Below are 19,729 nucleotides of genomic sequence, written 5' to 3'. Positions count from 1 at the left end.
TCACTGTACAAACGACTACAGAGTACAGGCAAAGAATAATAACATCCATCGATGTCATTAAGGCACAATGATTTACATTAAAATGGATGTTAAAATATACCTTTAGCTTATGTTCTTTTCTGTTGATGATGACAGCTGTAATCTGTTGGTCCATAAAAATAAGAATAGTACAAAGCAGAGCTGGAATAATAGCAGCTATTACTGTCCACCATGGATTTGGACCTAAAGGTGTAACAAACCAGCCACGATCATCTCTGGTAGGCTGTGAGAAATAAAACGATGCATATAGTTAGTAACTGGATTAATGAATACTTAATCAAATTAAGTCTTATAGATGTTGCCAGGAAAGCCCCAATTATAAGTTGATATGCTAAGTGAGATATACCCAATAATAATAGTCGTATTTGCAAAGCATTTGTAAGATGTAAGGCACCAGTCTAAGTACTTTAAGTGTTTTAGCTCATTTTTTCTTCACAGCACTCTAAAGAAAGTACAGATAATAAAACTGAGGCATAGAGGGGTCCAGTAAATTGCCCAAGGCCTCAAAGGTAGTGGTGGAGACAGAATTTAAACTCTGGCAGACTGACTCAAAAATCTATGTTCTTAATCAGTACCTATAGTAAATAAATAATATTAACTACTTAAAATTGGCAAATTTATTTACATTTATAAATAGCACATTAACTTTTATTTTAGATGTGTGCACAAGCCATTATGTGAAAATGACAAAAAGACACTCGGTTGTATCAGGAGCTCCGGAAATGGTTCTAAACATTGCTGGTGCCTGAGATGAGGCCCAGAGAAATTAATTTTGTTTCTTTGAGGATCTCCCAGCCATGTTTGATGGGTCAGAAAACTGAACCTCAAAGAGGTTAAGTAACTAGCCCAACGTTACATACTGACTTAGCAACATGGTCAGAATTCTATTCCAGACCTAATTTTGTGGTTTCTAAGCCCAGTTCACGGTCCAGTTTTGTATCAAGATAATGCATTTTCCTTTAGTTTCCAAATGCTTTCTTATCTTTCAGAAGTGTTGTATATGGATATTCCTACTGGAAGAATTGACAGAAATTTTTTCAAGCGGCCTCTAGATTCCATTTCTGTTTTTTTTCTCTATTAATCTATCTTCTTATATTTTCATGAAAACCTCAAGTACTAGGATCATAGCCATCATCTAAATGAAGATTAGACCTATAGAGAAATAGATTGTAAATGCTATGATAACTTCACCTTGAAAACACTTGGTACTTGTAGTTTTGGAGATGGGATCCCAATGGCATAGTCAATTAAAACCATACACAGAATTGTAAGAAAAACAGCAAAGTCACTCACTATGGATCGAACCTAAAAATAATGAAAATGCTTGTCACTTAAAGAACTTTAAATAGTAAGGAACACTCAATAACAATCCAGAATCACAATTTATAATCACTTTATGATATAATCAGTTTATGATCATAATATATTTTAAACATACTATAATATTTCCATTATCTCTGTCAGAAACTGAGTATATATTTATGTATTCTGTTAAGATGGATATGCACCTTATCTTTTTAGAATGAGGTATTATGTAAGAACTACAATGATGATTGTGCTCTTTTTAAGTATTTAAAACATGACTTTATTATGAGCTCAAGTGTGTGAATATTTAAAACACAGAATAAGGTTACATGGCCAGAATCTGGCTGAATTTTAGGATTCCTTCTCCCACAGGTAACATTTTAATATGATAAACCTAAAGCACAATAAAAGAATCTATTTATATTGGAGAAGTATAATATTTTGGTTAGTCTATCTGGGATGTTAAGTATGGCAGCAGGGAATGTATACAACAGAGTGGGGAATTTTAAAAGTTAGTCTGTATAAGCCAGATATTTTTCCTTTTTAAAGAATTTTAATTCCAGCATAATAAACAGAGTGTTATATTAGCTTTAGGTGTTCAATATAGTCATTCAACAATTCCCAATATTCTTTGGTGTTTATCAAGATAAGCATATGCCAGTTTTTAAAGCCTTCTTTCTTTCTTTTTTTTTTTAAGATTTTATTTATTTATTTGACACAGAGAGAGAGAAAGAGAGAAAGCACAAGCAGAGGGAGTGGCAGGCAGAGGGAGAGGGAGAAGCAGGCTCCCATCAGACCAGGGAGCCCAATGTGGGGCTCGATCCCAGCACCTGGACTGGCAGACATTTAACCAACTGAGCCACCCAGGTGTCCCTTTAAAGCCGTTTTTCATTTATAAAGCCATCTTCAAGAAAAAAAAATCCTTATTACAGTCATCAACAAGATATAGCTTCTATTAGGATAACTTTATGACACATACACCCACACAAAATGCGGGAGATTAGTGTTTCAACTTACCAAAAAAAAAGATTTTATTAATCAAATTGAGCTTTGAGGGGAAAGGAATTAATTTTCCACCTTACGGAAGGAAGAGGTGACAAATCAGAAGTTTCCTCTGGAAGAAACAGATCTTAAAACATTGTCTTAGAGTAGAATTTTGATCAAAATCTTTAGTTCATCCCTAAAAAAGCATGTTTTCTTGTTTCTTTTCTTTTTTTTTCTTTTTCTTTTTTTCTTTTTGGCTGAGTCAGACATTATAGGTGTTACTTTGCAGTGTTAAATATTGAACTAAGCTGTTTCTCTGTTTACTTTCCTCTCCAAATATGCAGATGCAAACGTGGTGGGCTAGGGGGAGGGACTGACACTTTAAAAACGAAAAAGAGAACAGTGTTCCAATGAGTCTTGCAGGGGCTTTCCCAATTAGAGGATGTAACAGTAGCTCCTATGAGGTATCTGTCAGGCTGGAATCGTTCCCACCGTTCACTGGGCAAGAAAGTGACAATCAGGAATGCAGTGTGTGCTTCTGATTTCCAAAAGCATAAGTGGGGAAGTGGGAGTTTATCTTTGGGATCTGAAGTTAGCATAAAAGCATGTGCAGTCCTAGCACCTGAATCATAAAATGCTTTCTCTTCATCTCCCTCATCATCCCTCACCCTTAATATGGTAGCTCCTTCGCACACAAAAAAGCCTTTGAATGGTCTTAAAACACATATGACTCTATAACACATTTTATGTTGGTTTATGTTTTGATCAGGAAAATTCTAGTCTAAGTACCTTGGTTGGAAAATAGCGGCTAGTCTTGAACTGCTTCAGGGTAGCTGACAGAGTAACTGTGGAAAAGAACAGGATCACGGACCAAAATAGAACATCTGGTACATATGGGTGATCGTGGCCACAAGCTCGTCCAACATATTCTCCATGCAGTGATTTGCATTCCTGCCAGAGGAAGTAAAACAAACGGAGCTAGTAAGAAAGAAAAGGACACATTTCTTTCAGAAAACTAACATCTGAAGGACAATATAGTTGAGATGCTGAAGTCCTTCATCTATGGTTCTCAATGATTTAATAGACATCAGAGTGAGCTTTATGAGTTCTATTTGGATTGGTAGTGAGCAATATCAGAGATTTATATTACTATAAAATTGAACATGAACCACTTTTAAAATCTTTGCTTTTTCCAAATTAAGTCTAAATCTATAAAACTAATTGATCTACCAATCAATGTATATCTAACCTAATATCCACTAGATTTATTAAAAATATGACATACTTGATAGTGAATGGTTACTAGGGTCAACACTACACCCCTAGTTAAATATACCATCTTAACTAATTTCCACATTAGCCCTATGAAATAGGGAGATGTCGTTATTTCTATTTCATGTCTGAGGGAACAGAAACATAGGGAAGTTAAGTAATTTGCTGCAGCCTCACCATAGGCAATATTATGGTGGAAATATTATTGCGCATTAAAGAACAGTGATTTTGTAGAATTATCTAACCCAAAAGCTACCAAGAGAATGAGAAAGGCAACAAGGAAACCATGGTATATTCCCACGAGAATAAAATTGGGAGTCCAAGATGGAGCTCAAATTTATATTACAAAACAAAAGAGAAAGTTACTACATGAGCAAGGCAAAGCTCATATTTACTAGGACTTCTCATTTTTGTTTTTTCCTGGTATATATTTTTATAAGCCCCTGAAGGATCATTCTAATTACTACCTTAGCCATGAGGTGGCAGCAAAGTCAAAAAAATTTCTTTTCTCCAAGAAAAACTGAGCACTTTAAATATAAATATTTTGAAATGAAATAAAAAATTCTTCTAAACTCATTTTAGTTTCTCTTATTTTATACTAGAGATTAGATTACCAAAGTATTACTTTTTTTTCAAAACAGAGAAAATAATGATTTAAGTGGTCCAGTGAGTAGCACTTGACATATTCTGGACCAAACCAGAAATTGAATTGTGCCATGGGTACAGAGAGATCTTAGAGGAAAATATGAACTGATGGATTGATCAGCATGATGAACAAAGCCTCAGACCCTGGACTCCTTGTATAGCAGAAAGTAAATACCCTTGAAAGATTTTAGAATAGATCATAGCCATATTTTTATTCAAAAACAAACCAACAACTAGTGAAATCTATTTAGTGCAGCTACCCCTAAGGCTAGGATTATTGAAAAATGCTGTTAGCTTACCTTAAAATTATATAAAAGAATTGTCCCCTTTTCTAATCTAGCCCCAAATATCTTCCTTGCTGGCTAAAGTTGAATTCCAGTTATCCATATTAAGCTAACACAGAATACAGTAGCTTGGTTAATTAAAAGGCCAAACAGACTGCAGTCTCCCAACTATAATTATGGCTTTAATTTTCCTTATCACAAAACTCTTAAAAACATAAAGTATCAAAAGTGAATCCCTATGTTTTTAGTCTTTTCTCTTGCCCCTGTCCAGACATGCTTCTACAGCAATTATTAAGCAAAATAATGGTAAAAGCAGAAACGCTAAACACAAAGAGGACCAGAAGCTCCATTGCAAACACAGTATCCATAGATCTGTAGCCATCTTCAGTCTTTTGTACGGATATGAAAGTCTTCTAAATATTCCATGGACTTGGCTGGGCCTTGTTCTCAATTCTTAAGAATATAGATGCCACTTAAAGAATCATTGAACAGTTGTATAACCTATAATAAATTGCCAATAACTTGCCTTGTTACTTTAATTCAAAGCAATTTTGAAAAGATTTTTTTTCCTTCCTGGGGGGAGGGGTGGGTAATATGTTATTTAAAAAGAAAAACTGTGACCTACAAAACTCTACATTTATTTTCTGGTTTATACCCCTAACACACACACAGACACACACACATACACATGAGCCAGTCCTGAGATTTAGGAGTGAAAACCAAATATAAATCCTGTTCTCTTTTTTGAATCTAACATATGGTTTCACTTACAAAAATTTAATGATTGTTGACAAACTCATTTCTACCAATTATTCTTCAAACACATTCTAAGTTTCAACAATTTTATAAGTTTGTACAAATTTAGTTTGATAAGAAAATATATTTATCTTGTTAATGAGAATAAGAAATTAAAGTTGGCATTAGTATTTCCCCCTCATATATGTACAAGCTAAATATGTAATTCTAGCACGGAGATAATTGCTAGTAAATTGCATGTGAATATTTTAAACCTTGCCTAGGAATTCCTTGTAATGACTGATTTTGAGATACTGATAAATATATTTATTTATTTATATAAATATATACTTATATAAAAGAAACATATATTCTAGCTTGCCATAAAAGAACTGAGTTGAGCATTACTCACAATAGCCAAAATGTGAAAATAACCTATATGTCTGTTGATGGATGAAAAGATTAAGAAAATGTGGTATAAATATACAATGGAATATCATTTACCCTTAAAAAAAGAAGGAAATCCTGTCATTTGCAAAAAAACATGAGTGAACTTGAAGGACATTATGCTAAGTGAAATGAGAAAGACGTGGTAAGACAAATACTTCATGATTTTACTTATATGTGGAATCTAAGAAGTCAACCTCATAGAAGCAAAGAGTAGAGTAGTTTTACCGAGGGTTGGTGGGGATGAAGAAGGAAAAATGGGGAAATATTGGTCAAAGGGTCCAAAGCTTCAGTTATGTGAGATGAATAACCTTTGAAGATCTAATATGTAACATGATGACTATGATTAATAATATTGTGTTATATAGTTGAAAGTTTGCTAGGACAATAGATCTTAATGGTTCTCATGAAGAAGAAGGAAGAAGGAAAAAGGAAGAAGGAAGAAGAAGAAGAAGAAAAGAAAGAAGAAGAAGAAGAAGAAGAAGAAGAAGAAGAAGAAGAAGAAGAAGAAGAAGAAGAAGAAGAAGGAAAAAAAGGAAAAGGGTGATGGGTATGTTACCTAGCTTACTTGTGGTAATCAACATCATGTTGTTCAATCTCAAATAGATACAATTTTTATTTGTCAAACATACCTCAATAAAGCTGGAAAATAAAATGAACAAAAACAAAACACCTGCATTAAATAGTAAATTTGTGACATGAATTTATTTTTCAAAACAATCATTAAATTTTTATTGAATACTTACTATGCACATAGCAGTGTGGGAGAATCAAAGAAAGCTAAATTTCTTTACCCTTGCTGAGTTAGCAAGGTGTAAATTACAATTCATGAAATATGTAACAATTCAAAAGAACTTTTCAAATGAATAATATGTAAATAAGTGTTATATCACCATTTTTATAAAACCAGTTATAATAGCCATTAGCACAATGTTTTATTAATAAAATGCCTTTGGTGATACTGATGATTATGCTGAAGAAACTTCAGCATAATTATTAAAACAAAAAAACGTAATGGTCTTCATTGACTTAAAAATTAAAAGATCTTTTCATTATGTAGCATTCCCTTTGGTGATAAAGGCTATTTCTGGTCAAGACTAGCAATTATCCATTGCAAAAACTGCTTTTAACTAATGAAAAATAATATGAAAATTTCTGCCAGAATGTTAACACCTACTACAGAACGTAAAGAAAAAAACAACAAAACACAGTGCAAGATTTGCTTTGATTGCAAAATATATTTTTTACTGTACTCTACTTGACCTTAAAACTTTTAACATCTAAAATTACTTCATGACTAGCTAGATCAATTGTGCTATGAGTCTCTTAGAAGTTTATTATTCAGGATTTGCCATTACATAAAATAAATATTATTATTTAACAGTAAATTAGTAAGGCAGTACATGACACATAGACTAAATTATCATATTAAATAATCTAAAGATGGGATTATTGGGTTTCTGCATTGAAGGGGACACCAAGATGAGGTACACAAGCAAGGGACTCGTTAGACACATTATCTTTAGAGTTTACACAAAGGAAATATAAATGGAAGATACACTACAGAATAGATCAACCATGATCCCATGCCTAAATTCTCAATAACTGTAGCATTCTTTCTTGCTCAACATTTCTTTTATTGGTCCATTTCAATGGCTCTCTGAAGGGAAACAGTCTGGTAATGTTATTTTTCTAGGAACAAATAGAATAGAATAAAAATTATAACAGAAGAAAACAAGAACAAGTGAAAGTCTATTCTAGAGAAAATGATAAGGATAAGGAAAAAGATCATAAAATATAGGTCAAGATAGAATTTTAAACTGAAGGTAAATAATTTTATTTTGATTCTGAAAGAAAACAGTTAATGGGGAAAAATGAGAAAATAAGCAATAGATAAAATGCTCTTTGTGATATTTGTAGAAAAAGATCTGTATGTTCCACTAACTGGCTCACTTGCTAAAAAAAAAACATGTGTTTCATAAAATGAACTTGAACTAGAATTTATATAGTGGTATGTTGATGGTTATAATGGGACTTGAGCTTATACAGGTAAGTAACGTGGCAGGAGCATTGGATTGTAATGTTTGTAATAAGAATAATTAAGATTCTAATACTTACTAAAAGTAGACATTCAATTGCTCCAATTATGAGATTAGATTGACAGGAAGGATGACAATATGGATGGAAAAAGAGGTGCACAAACATTATGAGACTAGGAAGAATGGAGAAATGCAGCTATGAAGAGGGTGAAAAAAGAAATCACAAAACAGAGGAAGCCAAAAGTTTTTAAAAGGTATAGGATTTAACCTTGATAGGTGAAAAAATCTTTGCCATTCCTTTTCTGGAGTGGGAGATAAGAAGAAAATGTAAGAAAGCTCTTCCTGAGGAAGGTGCCACAATTTTGCTTAGTGACTTTTGTTCTTCCTAAAGACTTCAAGATTTACACTAAAATATTAACAAACATCTCCACCTCAGCATATTCCAAACAGCTGGAGCAGTATTACAGAGTGAAGTAAAAGCATTCTGGATTCCTTTTTTTTTTTTTTAAGATTTTATTTATTCATTCATGAGAGACACACACAGAGAGAGAGAGAGAGAGAGAGAGAGAGAGAGAGGCAGAGACATAGGCAGAGGGAGAAGCAGGCTCCGTGCAGGGAACCTGATGTGGGACTCGATCCCTGGACTCCAGGATCACTCCTAGACCCAAAGGCAGACACTCAACCACTGGGTCACCCAGGCGTCCCACATTCTGGGTTCCTTACACAGAAGACCCACTTAGTTCTGCCATATGGTTTCTTTTAGGTCAACACCACTCTTACTCAATGTGCCTTCAGTGAATTTAGTCATATTATGACTGCTGTTAGAGTAATTCAGGTCTACTAACTATTAGTAAAACTTAATAATGAAAGAAAACCCCAGTTTGCTAATGAAAACCTGAAAATGAAAGTATAATTAGGACAAAACTATTACTTTTATAATAATTAACCATTCAAAATATTATTGCCTTAGTGGCAATAATTCATTCAAAATGTCAACAAGAGCCCCTACAGTAGGAAGATCAAGATAGGACTTACTTTTTAATATTTCACTTACCGATACAGTTAGGTTCTCCCAAATTATGTCAGAGGCAGAAATATTGGACTCCTTCCATTCCTTTAATGTATCATTGCTAGGATTATGTGGTTCTACACAGTTACACCTGAAAAGGCAAAATAGTGTCTTTTGTTAAGTATCTTTTTGTCACTGTACTCAAAATAAATGTGTGATGAGTTCTCTTCCCCAGTTATAACTTTCCATTGTCTGAGAGAAAAGTAGTTACATCATCCTAAACTCCAAGACACAGTTTTCCCAGAAAGCAGGATAGATATATTGTCAAGACATTAGACTACTTTATAGTATTTTCTCTAATAAGACCTGTCTCCCAGTGAGAGGAAATTCTTAAAAGTGTGGGTTAGATCACAAGGCTTCTGGGGCCTTTGAAATTAGGATGCTTCTATCCTTTAGCATGACAATTTTCTCCTAGTTATGGAAAATATTATAAACATCCAAATCTATTATTATAATTTACTTATTTTATTAATATTATAGAACCATATCAACAGAAGTTGTTCATTTATACTCTGAAGGTCATTTATTATATTGCTAATCAGGTTGAAGAAAGAACCCTTGGTATCTTAGAATATACTATTCTTTGTGATGAGTGAGAGTGTTATTAAAATAAATAAATAAATAAATAAATAAATAAATAAATAAATAAATAAACAAAAGCTTTTTGAGTACCTCCTACATGGAAGGTAACATAATGAATGCTGGATGGGCATAAAAGCAAAAAGAAAATGCAAGCATTGGCCATAGTGGTATTATTATGTAATAGAAAGCAGTTGTTGAGTTCATGGTTCTTTAACTTTAAAAATAAATCAGAAGAATACACAAGCAAAGAGATTATCAACAGATTAATGGTCTTAGATGTTAACTTCAATTTACAAATTCTTTGTTTCCAAAAATTCATTCACAGACTATTTGTCTTTCAGAAAGTATTTTCTTATAGAAGTAGTTTATAAAAATGGTGGTTGGGCTCCCAGATTAACCCATTATACTGCATAACTTAAAAGTTATTTGAACTGCTGTTTTAGTGGCATTAAACTGTAGAATCTGGAATGCCTGGGTAGGATCAGTGGTGAGTGTCTGCCTTTGGCTCAGGGCATGATCCCTGGTCTGGAGATCGAGTCCCACATCAGGCTTCCTGCATGGAACCTGCTTTTCTCTCTGCCTATGTCTCTGCCTCTCTCTCTCTCTCTCTCTCTGTTTCTCTCATGAATAAATAAATAAAATCTTTTAAAAAATAAACTGTAGAATCTAATTATCATTACTAACATCCTTTCTATAAAACATATCATACTGTTTCTACGTGGCAAATCCCTCTGCCTAAGCAACAGTCTCTCTTGTGTCTTCGACATCAGGAATTTGGTCTGCTGTTCTTTACACCATTCATTCATGCTTCAAGTGTGTCTATTATTGCAAGAACTCTACTTGGGCAATACAAATAAGCATGCTTCCTTCTCTCACTAAGGAAGGTCAGAAGATTCCTTAGCTGGGCTTATTTGGGGCTGAGCCTCTAAGAGGGTAAACGGTTCCAGTGAGAAAGCTGGTGACAAGGGTTTTAAGAGATTGGGATATGGAAGCATTAGCTAGCTACTATGGGCAGCTACAGTGAAGTGACCTCCATGGTAGCAAAAGGAAATGCTACAGCAAAAGGGAAACAAAGGAACCTTAGATGCAGTAATGGATATACATTAATGCAATTTATTTAAAACTATAGGTTCCTAAGTCTCAGATTGGCTGTACATAAAGCTCTATTTTTTACTGTCTGCATGGTCATGGGAGGATCATTCAAGCACTCTAAATCTTGATTTCCAACTGCAGTAAAGGACTGTTCAGTAGAATCCCAAAGAGGGTCTGAACTAAGGCAAGGGCTCATACTAAACAAAGAAGTATAAGAAGAGATAACACTGAAAATGTGGAAACTAATTGAGAGTCTGATTATATATATATGTATACGCACACACACACACACATACACACTTGATTTCAGAAATCTTCTCTCTACTACTGCACACTAATACATCCCTTTTCCAGTGAAGTTAAATTCCCTCCATCAAAAAGGTTAGAGTCCCCTGGAATCTCTAGTCAGGCTGATTAGTAAGGTCTGCTACTATACAAAGTCAGTCCATAAAGACTAGAAGATGTAGATGTTATTTCAAATGTGCCAACTCCACCACAAAGTAGTAAGAAATACGAAGAAACAGGGAAACATGGCCTAAATAAAAGAGCAAAATCAATCTCCAGAAACTTCTCTTAAAGAAATGGAGGTATATGAATTACTTGACATAAAATTAAAATAACCATCATAAAGATACTTAAAGAGCTCAAGAAAACAATGCACAAATAAAATGGGAATATCAACAAAGAGATAGAAAATACTAAGAAGAACCAAACAGAAATTTTGGTGTTGAAAAATATAATAACTAGACTGAAAAATTCTCTAGAGCAGTTCAACATTAGGCTCACACAAGAATCTGTGAATACAAAGACAAATCATTTGAAATTTTCCCGTCAGAAAAACAGAAAGAAAAAAATGAAAAGGAATGAAGAAAGCCTAAGAAATGTATTAAATGCCATTAAATAGGCCAATATATACACTACAGAAGTCCCAGGAGAAAAAGAAAGAGAATAAGGAATGAAAAGCTCACTTAATGAAAGAGGAAGGAAACTGACATCCAGATTTAAGAAGCCCACAGAACTCCAACCACAGTGAATTCAAAGAAATACACACTAAGCACATTATAAGTAAACTGTCAAAAGTCAAAGACGAGAATTCAGAAAGCAGGAAGAGAAAAGCAATTCACCATGTGTAAGAGAACCCCCATAATACTTTCGGTGGATTTTTCAGCAAGAACTTTGTAGGCCAAAAGGGAGTAGGATGACACATTCAAAATGCTGAAGGGGAAAACTACTAACAAAGAATGCTATGTCTGTAAAAACTGTTGTTCAAAAATAAAGAAGAAATAAAACCTTTCTAGACCTGGAAGAAAAAAAAAGCTGAGAAAGTTCATCACCACTAGACCTGCTTTGCAAGAAATGCTAAAGGAAATTCTTCAAGCTGTAACACACAAACCCTGAATAGCAACACAAAAGCATATGAAAATATGCTTGCTAGTAAAGATAAATATACAGACAAAAATAATACTGTAATGAAGGTGTGTAAAAAATCACTTTTAATCCTGGTATAAAATTCTGGAATAAAAAAATGTTTAATTATTATCATTATAAAATATGTTAATGGATACATGATAGAAAAAATGTAGTTGTGACATCAGTAATATAAAGTGTGTAAAGGGGAGAAAGTAAAAGTGAAAAGTATTTATGTGCAATTAAATTTATCAGTTTATTAATAGATTGTTATAAATATAAGATGCTTTATTTAAGTCTCCATGGTACCACGAAGAAAATAGCTGTAAAACAAACACAAAACTGCGAAGGAATCAAAGTCACTACAAACCACCCCCCACCCAGAAAAGAAAGAAAGAAAAAGATTAAAAGAGGGATAAAAACCTATAGGACAGAAAGCAAATAACAAAATGGAATAGTAAATCCTTCCCTACCAAGAACTGCTTAAATGCAAATGGATTCAACTCCCCAGTCAAAAGGCATGGTATAGATGAATGGATTAGAAAAAAATCCACTAATATGCCTAGAATAAATTTTTTGTTTAAGGATACACATAGGTTGAAAGTTAAACAATAGAAAAAAGATATTCAATGCAAACAGTAACCCAAAGAGCAGGGAAAGGGGCATAATTATAAACTATAAAATACACTTTCTTAAAGATTTTATTTATTTATTTGAGAGAGAGACAGAAAGAGCATGAATGGAGGGTGGAGGGAGCAAAGGGAGAGAAATAAGCAGACTTCCTGCTAAGAGCAAGGAGCCAGACATGAGGCTTGATCCCAGAACTCTGGGATCACAACGTGAGCTAAAGGCAGATGTTAAGAACTGAGCCACCCAGGCACCTGATAAAATATACTTCAAGTCAAATATTATAAAGAGACAAAGAAGGACATTGTATAATGATGAAAGGGTCAATTCACCGAAAAGATATAACAATTAAAAATGAATATGCACCTATCAGCAGAGCACTGAAACATAGAAACACAGACAGAATGAAAGGAAAAGACAAATAGTAACAAACAACATTAGATTTACAGTACCTTAATTAATTAATTTATAGTTATGTTTAAAATTTTTAATTAAACATTTTATTTTAATTTCAGTGTAATTAACATACGGTGTTATATTAGTTTCGGGTGTACAATGTACTGATTCAACAATTCTATCCATTACTTAGTACTCATCATGAGGCGTATACTCTTTAATCCTCATTACTTATTTCACCTAGCCCCTAAACCCACCTCCCCTCTGATAACCCTCAGTATATTCTCTATAGTTAAAAGACTTTCTTGATTTCTCTCCCTCTCTATCTCTCTCTCACTCTTTTTTCCCATTTGCTCATTTGTTTTATTTCTTAAATTCTCAATACCTCACTGTAAATAATGGATAGTATCCAGACAGAAGAGAAATAAGGAAACAGAAGACTTGAGCAACACTATAGATCAAATGAAGCTAACAGCATATACAGAACATTTCAGCCAACAGCAACAGAATATAGTTTTCTCAAGCACATACAGGACATTCTCCAGAAGAGATTGCATGTCAGGTCACAAAACTAGTTCTAACAAATTTAAAAAGACTGAAATCATACTAAATATATTTTCTAACCACAATGCAATGAAACCAGAAAACAGTAAGAGAATGAAAACTGGAAAGTTCACAAATACATGGAAATGAAACAACACACTCTTGAAGAACCAGTGAGTCAAAGAAGATATCAAAAAAAAAAATTAGAAAATATCTTGAGACAAATGAAAATGAAAACACAACATAATAAGACTTAGGATCCAGCAAAAGCAGTATTAAGAGGGAAGTTTATAGCAATCAATTCCTACATCAAAAATGAGGAAAAATCTAGGATAAACAACCTAATGTTAAACCACAAGGAACTAGAAAAAGAGCAAACTAAGCCCAAAATTAGCAGAAGAAAGGAAATAATTAAAATCAGAGCAAAAATAAATGAAACAGACTAGTAAAACAATAGGAAAGATCAATGAAATGGAGTTTGTGTTTTGAAAAGATCAATAAAATTGACAAACTTGTAGCTAGACTAAGAAAAAAATAGAGAAGACTCAAAATTGAAAATGAAGGAGGTGGTATTACAACTGATGCTACCAAAATTAAAAGAGTTATTAAGAGATTACTATGAGCAATTATATGCCAACAAATTGGATAACCTAGAAGAAATGGACAAATTCCTAGAAACAGGAAATGTAGCAAAATTGAAATATGAAGAAATAGAAATTCTGAATAGACCTATAACAAGTAAGGAGATTGAATCAGTATTTTTAAAAGTCCCAGAAAAGAAAAGCCCATGATCATATGGCTTCACTGGTCATTTCTATCAAACATTTAGAGAAGAATTGATGTCAATCCTTTTCAAACCCTTTCACAAAGCTGATGAGGAAGAAGCACTTCCAAATTCATTTTATGGGGACAGCATTACCCTGATACTGATGCCAGAAAAATATACTATAAAGAAGAAAAATTGCAAGCCCATAGTCTCTGATGTATATTTATTCAAAAACCCCCACTAAAATAATAGCAAATCAAATATAACAGCACATTAAAAGGCTCCCACATCATGAAATTTATCCCTGAAATGCAAGGGTGATACAACATACAAAATATCAAGCAGTGTAATAAACCACATTAATAGAATACCACATTAATAAAAGATAAAAATCACAGGATCGTCTTATTAGATGCATAAAACACATTTGACAAACTCAACACCCTTTCATGATTAAAAAAAAAAAACACTCATGAAACAAGGAATAGAAGGAAATTATCTCAATATAATAAAAATATATATGGCAAGCCCACAGCTAACATCTTAATCAATAGGGAAAAACCAAAAGCTTCTCCTCCAAGATCAAGAACAAGACAAGGATGACCACTCCTGCCATTTTAATTAAACATAGTACTGGAAGTCCTAGGTAGAGTAATTAGATAAGAAAAAGAAATAAAAGGCATACAAACTGGAAAAGAAGTAAAATTATCTTTTGCAGATGACATAATCTTATATGTAGAAAACTATAAAGATACTACACATAAAAATCTGTTAGAAGTACTAAATTAATTAAGCAATATTGTAGGATAAAAAATCAACATATAAAACTCAGTTGAACTTCCATAAACTAGTAAGCAATCCAAAAAGAAAATTAAGAAAATAACTGTATTTATAATAGCATTAAAAAGAATAAAATACTTAGGAATAAATGTAACTAAAGATATGAAAGATGAACATTTAAATTACAAAACATTGCTGAAAGAAGGTAAAGACATGAATGACAAGCTATACATGTGTTCATGGATTGAAGATTTAATGTTGTTCAAATGCCCATATTACCCAACGTGGTCTACATATTTCCTGTAATCCCTACAAAATCCCAGTGGCATTTTTCACAGAAATAGAAAAATATAATTCTAATTTTCACATGAATCCACAAAGGATTCTGAATAGTCAGAACAATCTTGAGAAAAATAGAATAAAGTTGGAAGACTTACACTACCTGATTTTAAAACTTATTACGAAGCTAGAATAATCACAGAGTATGGTACTGAAATGAAGACAGATATATAGATCGATAGAACTAAATAGAGAGCCCAGAAACAAACCTTCATGTATGCAGTCAAAAGGTCTTCAACAGGACAACGGCAAGACACAAATGGGGAAAGGATAGTCTTTTTAAAAATGTTGCTGGGAAAATTGGATATCCACATATAGAAGAATGAAATTTTTTCTTACACTATATATAAAAACCAATTCTAAATGGACAAAGACTTAAAAATAAGACCGGAAACTATAAAATTCCTTCAAGAAAACAGGGAAACAGCTTTATGACCTTGGTGTTAGCAATGATTTCTTGAATATAACACCAAAATCACAGGCAACAAAATCAAAAATAGGTAGTGGGACTTTATCAAATTATAAAACTCCTACATATCAAAGAAAACAGTCAAGAGAATGAACAGGTGTTAATATCCAAAATATATAAGGATTTCCTACAATTCAATAGCAATAAAACAACTTGATTAAAAATGGGCAGGAGTGCCTGGGTGACTCAGTTGGCTAAATGTCTGATTCTTGATCTCAGTGTCATGAGGTCAAGCCCCATGTGGAGCCTACTTTAAAAAATGGGGTGAGGAAGGAAAAGGACTTAAATAGAGATTTCTCCAAAAAAAAAAAAAAAAGACCTACAAATGATCAATAGCTATATTTAAAAAATACTCAACATCATTAATCATCAAGAAAATGCAAGTCAAAACTATAAGGAGGTATCACCTCACACCTGTTAGGATGACCGCAATAAACAAAACAAACAAAACATGAGAAAAGAACAAGTGTTGGTGAGGATGTGGAGAAATTGGTACCCTTGTGCCAATATTGCTGTTAGGATATAAAATGGTGCAGCCACTATAGAAAATACTATGCAGGTCCCTCAAAAGATTAAAAATACAACTACTAAAAAAACAAAAAACAAAAAAAAAAATACGACTACTATATAACCCAGCAACCCCACTTCTGACTATTTATCCAAAAGAATTGAAGCCAGGATCATGCAGAAATATTTGCATTCCCATGTTCATTGCAACATTGTTCACAACAGCCAAGAGGTGGAAATAATCTAAACGTCCATCTACAGATGAATAGATTAAGAAAATATGATATATATATGCAATGAAATATTATTCATCCATTGATAAAAGAAGGAAATCCTGTCATAGGCTACCACAAGGATAATTAAACATTGAGGAAATTATACTAAGTGAAATAAACCGGTCAGAGTGGAACAAACACCTCAGGATTCCACTTATGAGATATCTAAAGTAGTGAGACTTACAGAAACAGAAAGTAGAATGGTGGGTTCTAGGGCCAGGGGAGGAGAAATGGGAGTTGTTCGTCAGATACAGAGTTTTAGTCATGCAGTATGAAAAATTTCAAGAGATCTACTGTGCAACATCTGCTGTACTACATACTTAAAATTTTAGTAAGGAGTCAACAGGATAGACTTACTGAATTCTTAGAAAAGCTTGAAGATATTCAAGCACAGAAGGCAAGAAAAAAAGAAAGCGGTCAGCAATTCTAGGAAAGATAAAAGGTTTTACAAGAAAAGCATATTCCAAAGAGGAAGAAACTAAAATATGAAATGATTTTGAGCAGCTCATGAAATGTTAAAAAGGAGAATTCATTTGACCACAATGTTAAGAACACTGCTGGTTTTTATTCTTCAGTATTATATTATATTATATTTGAGTTATTTTATTTGTGGTTTTCTTAGAGCTTACCATATACATCCAGCTATTGGAGTACACTAATTGCTGGCTGATTGCTCTATTGTTTTTTACAATAACCTAGAAGCATAAACTGCTCTGGTGATCTGATCTGATTAAATTCTAGCTTCTCTGCTAGAGGTCATTGTTTGAAGTTTTTCTGACCCTGGAAGGGCTCTTAGCTGTCTTTCCCTGGTTCTCTCTGGAACACTAGGTGGCCTATTGTTAGCCTGTGTCTCTCATACAGCTACCTACCACCTCTTAATTGCCTTCCACCAAAGCTTCTATTATTTATGAGAGTCTGTTTTAGGCTGTGCTTTAAAGAAAACCAGTACTTTTGTAGAGAATTTTGGGGCCCTCCCTGGGCAAAATCTCTGAGGTTTGGCTCCGGAGTTAGGAGCCTGGACAATGGTATGTTTTTTTCTGAGTGATTCCCTTGCTTTAGGAGTAAGGAACTGGGCAAGGGTAGAAATCAAGGCCTACACTTTGGGTGGGTCTGGATGAATGAAGGTAGCCCCAAACTGTTGGATGCACTGACTCAACATTTAGTTTTCATAACTCATGCAGGGGATGGGAGTGGAATGATAAATGCTTGCAACCTACTCTTCTTGAGAAGATACCACTGTTCTCCCCTGGAAGTTAGAAGGAGAAGGGGCCCGTGTTCTTAGCTATACTTGCCTAGGATGAAGCTTCTATCATACTGAGCTGGGTGCCCCTCCACTGCTTTTTTTTTTTAAGATTTTATTTATTTATTCATGAGACACAGAGAGAAAGAGAGAGGCAGAGGCAGAGGGAGAAGCAGGCTCCCTGTAGGGAACCCGATGCAGGACTCGATCGCAGGACCCTGAGATCATGACATAAGCCAAAGGCAGATACTCAACCACTGAGCCACCCAGGTGCCTCTTCATTATTGCTTTTTAAAATGGTTTTTACCAGTGTGGTTATTTCATAGCAGAGAGGGAATTGTTTGAGCTTCTTATGTTACCATTCTGGAATTATCTATTCAGAACATTTTGTAATGGCATAGGAGTCATGATACTAGAGCCATAGAGAAGGATATGTAATCACTGCACACTACTTAGCTCTAGAGTGAACAATGTAGAGAAACAACCTAAATTTCCATCAATAGGTGAATGGATAAATAAATTGTAGTACATACATACAATGGAATATTACTTAGTCGTAAAAAAGAATGAAATCTTGCCATTTGCAACAACATAGATGGATCTAAAGGATATAATGCTGTAGAGAGAAAAATGGAGTCTCTCACGTCAAATAGAAGCCTGCGTCAAGCAGGGGCCTGCGTGAAGCAATGACACAAGCACTGAAAAGTGCTACAGGGAGAAGCTATCCTGCAACTAATATCAGCTGACCCCCCAGAACTGATAACAAGCAGAACCAGAGGAGGTCCACAGGAACTTGAAACCAATTAAATCCCTTTAAAAAGGGAAGGATTTTGGCAGCAAAATGTCAGACTCTTCAGACCTGACCCTTCTATGTTTGGCTACTTAAAATAGGCAACGGCCACCAAAGCCCCTGCCTGATTAATTTCTGAATAGGACCGAGATCTTTCACTGCTTGAGCATAAGAAGCAGTCTAAGTGCCCAGAACTGACCCAGACCAGACTGAGGCCTTATGTCAAATGCAGACCCACAGACCAACTTTACGTTTGGTCCTTTGGTTCATTAACATCCAACACCTTTCTGTTATCTTGTTTGTTGTGTGGTTTGTCTTCTGTCCTGCTCTGTATGCTATGTAAGAAGCCAAGTTTAATGACACGGTGAAATGTCATTGAGTTTGGTATCCTGAACCTGCTTTATAGTTATGATTTAACTTTGCTTTTATGATTCAATAAAGCTGACCTTGTAGAAAGACACAACTCGTGTGTGTGCCTTCATAGCATGCTGATAACAAATACTAAGTTAGATAGACACAAATAGCACATCATTTCACTCATATGTTAGAATTTAAAAAACAAAACAAATAAAGAAAACAGAGACAAACAAAAAACCTGATTCTTGGGCAGCCTGGGTGGCTCAGCAGTTTAGCACCACCTTCAGCCCAGGGCCTGATCCTGGATACCTGGGATAGAGTCCCATGTCAAGCTCCCTGCACGGAGCTTGCTTCTCCCTCTGCCTTGTGTCTCTGCCTTTCTCTCTCTTTCTCTGTGTCTCTCATGAATAAATAAATAAAATCTTAAACAACAACAACAACAACAACAACAAAACCTGACTCTCGAATAGAGAACAAACTGGTGGTTGCCAGAGGGGATGTGTGTAGCGGATGGGTGAACTAGGTGATGAGGATTAAGAATAAACTTATGATGAGCATTGAGAAATGTATTGAATTGTTGAATAATTATATTGTACACCTGAAACTAATATAATACTGTATGTTAATCATACTTCAATTAAAAAAATAAAAATAGAAATACATTCAATCCAGTAATTCCACTAGCATGTATTTACCCAAAGAAAGGAAAATACTAAATTGAAAAGATACATGAACCTCAG

General features: G+C 34.1%; 1 protein-coding gene across 8 annotated transcripts in view; it reads right to left on the bottom strand.

Annotated features, from left to right (window-relative positions):
• The window catches only part of SLC4A10 (solute carrier family 4 member 10), a 286,086-nt gene that overhangs the window by 34,242 nt on the left and 232,115 nt on the right, over positions 1–19,729 (bottom strand). For all 8 annotated transcript variants that reach the window (XM_049106281.1, XM_025471057.3, XM_049106286.1 and 5 more), the window contains 4 exons: positions 8,805–8,910; positions 3,118–3,279; positions 1,231–1,344; positions 101–262 (listed from right to left, as the gene is read on the bottom strand). In XM_049106281.1, the coding sequence (XP_048962238.1) occupies positions 101–262; positions 1,231–1,344; positions 3,118–3,279; positions 8,805–8,910 (544 nt within the window). The remainder of the gene's footprint in view (positions 1–100; positions 263–1,230; positions 1,345–3,117; positions 3,280–8,804; positions 8,911–19,729) is intronic.

The sequence above is a fragment of the Canis lupus genome, chromosome 36 (genome assembly GCF_003254725.2).
Source record: "Canis lupus dingo isolate Sandy chromosome 36, ASM325472v2, whole genome shotgun sequence".
Taxonomy (NCBI): domain Eukaryota; kingdom Metazoa; phylum Chordata; class Mammalia; order Carnivora; family Canidae; genus Canis; species Canis lupus.
The sequence above is the reverse complement of the archived record's forward strand: the minus strand, read 5'-3'. Positions and strand labels throughout refer to the sequence as shown.